Source organism: Coffea eugenioides, chromosome 8 (genome assembly GCF_003713205.1).
Source record: "Coffea eugenioides isolate CCC68of chromosome 8, Ceug_1.0, whole genome shotgun sequence".
In the NCBI taxonomy this organism is placed as follows: domain Eukaryota; kingdom Viridiplantae; phylum Streptophyta; class Magnoliopsida; order Gentianales; family Rubiaceae; genus Coffea; species Coffea eugenioides.
In genome coordinates, this window is record NC_040042.1 from 40,188,058 (window position 1) to 40,192,231 (window position 4,174).

The 4,174-nt window shown below is 40.2% G+C and overlaps 1 protein-coding gene across 1 annotated transcript; it reads right to left on the reverse strand.

Annotated features, from left to right (window-relative positions):
- Positions 1-292: 292 nt before the first annotated feature.
- On the reverse strand, positions 293-3,600 carry LOC113780749. The gene is made up of 4 exons (XM_027326523.1): positions 3,337-3,600; positions 1,663-2,341; positions 1,411-1,578; positions 293-963 (listed from the first exon to the last, which is right to left on the reverse strand). The coding sequence occupies exons 1-4, from the start codon at positions 3,598-3,600 to the stop codon at positions 293-295; spliced, it is 1,782 nt and encodes a 593-aa protein (XP_027182324.1).
- Between the last annotated feature and the right edge of the window lie 574 nt (positions 3,601-4,174).

Genomic DNA, 4,174 nt, shown 5'->3' on the forward strand with positions numbered 1-4,174 from the left:
TCCAAAAGAAATTGTCTTTTCTTCTGAAGTAGCTAAGTGGCATACTGAGTATCTGCACCCTATCCTTTGGCTTGAGAGTTTGTTGTAGAATTTCTACATTCCATCTTCCATCTTTGATCAACTGGTTTACTGTTTGAATCTGGCAATTTGGAGGGCAGCTTGTGGATACCTTCCCTATTCTCGATCCTATTATCCACCTATCCTTCTATATGTTCACCTGGCATCTGTCCCTAACTCTTTTCCACAGGCCTCTCTGTACTAGTCTCCATGCACTATGAATGCTTTTCCATGTCTATGAGGCTGATTGTAGGGGATTGCTATCTAGAGCATCTGGGACCTGTAGGTACTTAGCTCTGATTACCTTACTCATAAGCAGATTGGGGGAAGTGATAATTCTCCAAAGCTGTTTGGCAAGTAAGGCTTCATTAAATGCTTCCAGATCTCTAAATCCCAGTCCCCCCTTTCCTTTTACTTTTGATAAATTCTTCCAGCTTATCGTATGCATTTTCCTATCTTGCTGCGTACTTTCCCACCAGAAATTTGCTATGCCCTTGCATATGTCCTTGCACAGTCCTTTTGGCAATTTAAAGGAAGCCATTGCATAATTTGGCATCGCTTGAATCACTGACTTGATCAAAACTTCCTTTCCAGCTGAGCTCAACATTTTGTTTTTCCAGCCTTTCATTTTGTTCATGACTGAGCTCATGATATACCCAAACACTTGATTTTTTGATCTGCCTATAGCCATAGGTAGACCCAAGTATCTGCCGCTACCTGCTTCCCTCATATTACCTAGCTCATGACACACTTTTTCTTTGACATGTGTAGGAGTATTTCTACTAAAGTACACAGCTGATTTTTCAAAATTTACCAATTGACCAGATATCTTTGTGTACTTTAGTAGAATATCCTTCACCTGCTTGGCTTCCTGGACTGTTGCTTTGCAGCATATTAACGAATCATCTGCAAAAAATAAGTGTGAAATTTGGGATCTATCTTTGCTGATTTTGATTCCTGTGACATTCCTTTGGCTCATCTCTCTATTGATCATGTGAGATAGTCCCTTTGCACAAATCAGGAAAAGGTAAGGGGAAAGGGGGTCCCCTTGTCTCAATCCTCTACTGGCTTTGATATATCCCACCCTTTCTCTATTCAGGTTAAAAGAATAAGACACAGAGGAAACACAGGACATGATCCAACGAATAAAAATGGGGCAAAAGCCCATACACATCATCATTCTCCCTACAAACTGTCATTCCACCCTATCATAAGCTTAAGACATATCTAGCTTCAGGGCCATAAAACCTACTTTTCTTTTTCTTTTGTTTTTTAGAAAATGCATGACTTCTTGAGCAATAAGAACAATATCAATAATCTGCCTGCCCGGAACAAAGGCAAATTGGGACTCACTTATGCACTTTTTAAGAACCATTTTCAGCATATTTGCTAGCACCTTAGAGATGATTTTATACATAGTGTTACACAGACTGATAGGCCTATACTGAGTCAAGTTTAGAGGGTTATCGATCTTAGGAATCAGAGTAATAAGAATTTCATTTACAGCTCTCAACATATTTCCTATATGGAAAAAACTAGTTACAGCATTCACCACATCATGACAAATGATTTCCCAGTATTTTTGAAAAAATAAAGGAGACATACCGTCTGTGCCAGGAGATTTATTTGGATGCATAGAAAAGAGAGCTTTTTTTATTTCTGCTTCATTCACTAGTTGTATCAGTCGCTCATTCATCTGTCTTGAGATAGCATTGGGAACAACTGTTGGTAATAGTTGCATATTTCCTCCCAATTCTTGATCCGTGTTGCACCAGTCCCCATTATTTCTCTGCAGCACTGTGATTTTGTTCCTTCTCCTTGTAGCCATCACACTTGCATGGAAGTAAGCAGTGTTCTTGTCCCCTTCTTGTAACCACCTACATCTTGCTTTTTGACTCCAAAAGAGTTCTTCCTCTTTATACGCCTTGCTGAGTTGGAGCTTTAAATCTGCTAGCTGACCTCGTTTCCCTTCTCCATTTGACTCCTTTATTTCCTGCAGCTTCTTTTTAATCTGTGTAATTTTCTTTCCAGAGTTCATCTTCAGCTTTTTGTTCCATACCAGTAGAACCATTCTACATTCCCTTATCTTCCTCATCACTTTGAACATTCTTGAACCTTTTTGTTCTATGCCCCATGCTGTCTTTATGATTCCTTTACTGTCCTCATTTCTTGCCCACCTTTGATCAAAATAGAATCTCCTTTTTGATTTCCTCTGATTGGGGTTGGTGTCCAGAATAAGTATACTATGGTCCGAAGCCTCATTTTCTTGATGAAGACAAATTGCCTTTGCAAAAAGTTGATACCAGCTCACTGATCCTAAACATCTATCAAGCCTTTCTCTCACCTCGCCTTCCCTTTCCCATTAGTTACACCAAGTCCATGGTTTTCCTTCAAAATCTATGTCTACTAATTCGTTTTCCCTGATGAATCTGTTAAACTTTCTAAAGCTCCCCTTAGTTCTCACCCCCTCACAATTTCTCCACTCCTGATCTGATATCGTTAAAGTTCCCCACTAAGATCCAGTTATCCCCTCACTCCTATTTTTTTTGTTCTATCATCTTCCATTGCTCTTTTCTAGTGTTCTCCTCGATACTAGCATACACACCTATCAACCACCATCCACACTTCGCCTCTACGTCCTTTATATTTTGCCTTTATGAAGAAATTTTCATGTCTGATGATTTCCACTTGCACCTTCTATTTCCAGAAAAGAGTCATGTCACCTGCATTTCCAACCGCATCTACTGCATGGCAATGGTCAAAATTTATCTGCCTCTTTACTTTTTCCATAACTATTTTTTATTTTTTGTCTCACTCAAGAACACAATACTTGGAAAGTGGAGATTTATCATCTCCTTCAATTGGGGAATTGTCAAGGGTCCTCCCACACCTCGACAATTCCACACCAGTACCTTCATTTACACTGTGGAGGCCTTTCAGGGATAGCCTCCAATTCCCCTTGTTTTGTGATCTGCTAGACCTCTTTTTTGAGCAATTTCTGTAGAGATTCCTCCCAATCATCCTCCTCCATTGGTTCACCCTTATCTTTTGCCTCACTCTTCTTCCTTTTCCCTCCTTGTACCACTTCCTAGATGTTTGTCTTCAATTCTCTTAATGGTGTTCTTTTTATCTTGTGGAAAGGTCTTTGTTGTTTTTTTCTTCCAACCCCTCTAGATTAATTTCCAATGTCAGATTTCTTTGATTCTCTCCCTCCATGCTCTCCTTCTTTTTATCCATTTGAGCTAGTGGATTGGAGTTTTCTGTACTATTCTCATGGACCTGCTCATCCTTATCCATATTAGAAACCTTCAAGTTTGCCTGACTCTCCTCTTCCATCTTTTTATTTTGTAGCTCCTGCGTACCTTCCTGTTGTTGATTTTCTTGCTGTACCTCCAACCTTTTCCTCTCCTCTCTTTCCCCCCTGACGTTACTTTTTAGAATCTCCTCCCATTTGTCCCTTTCTTGCCCTATCTTTCCCTCTTTCTCTCCCCCATCCCTTTTTCCTTCTCCCTCTATTTTTTCTTTTATATCTTTTTGCCCCATTGTTCCCTGGACTCCCTATGGCTTAGATGATTCAGCTTTCCTTTCCCCTAGTTTTTTTTGCTTGAGTTCTTAGCACCATTTCCTTCCCAGTTCCTTCCCTTAGCAGAGATATCATGATATTTCCTGCTCGCATCCATGGTCCAAATTGAGCCTTTCTATGAGTCTGGTTTAGATTCATTTCCAGCTTACACACCTTATCACCTTGACCAATTACCCTACATTTATAACAGAAATCAGGACATCTCTTGTACTTGAATTCCACCCAGACCACTTCTCCATTGAGTTTTACTGCAGTTCCTCTGATTAGAGGCCGCAACAAGTCAACCTCAGCCAAAATCTTCATGTGCCTTTCCTCCTTCCCCCTTCCTGGTGGTAGAATGACTTCATTTACTTTTCGGAATATCCTTCCAATCTTCAATCCCGCCGCATTACTCATCCAGTGGGTTGGCAAGTTCCAAATTTGAACCCATAAGGGTGAGAATCTGAAACACTCAATGTTGTTTTCAAAACCTGCACTCTATTCTCTAATTACCAGCACTTGATTGTCCAGAATCCATGGTCCCCCTCTTAGTAC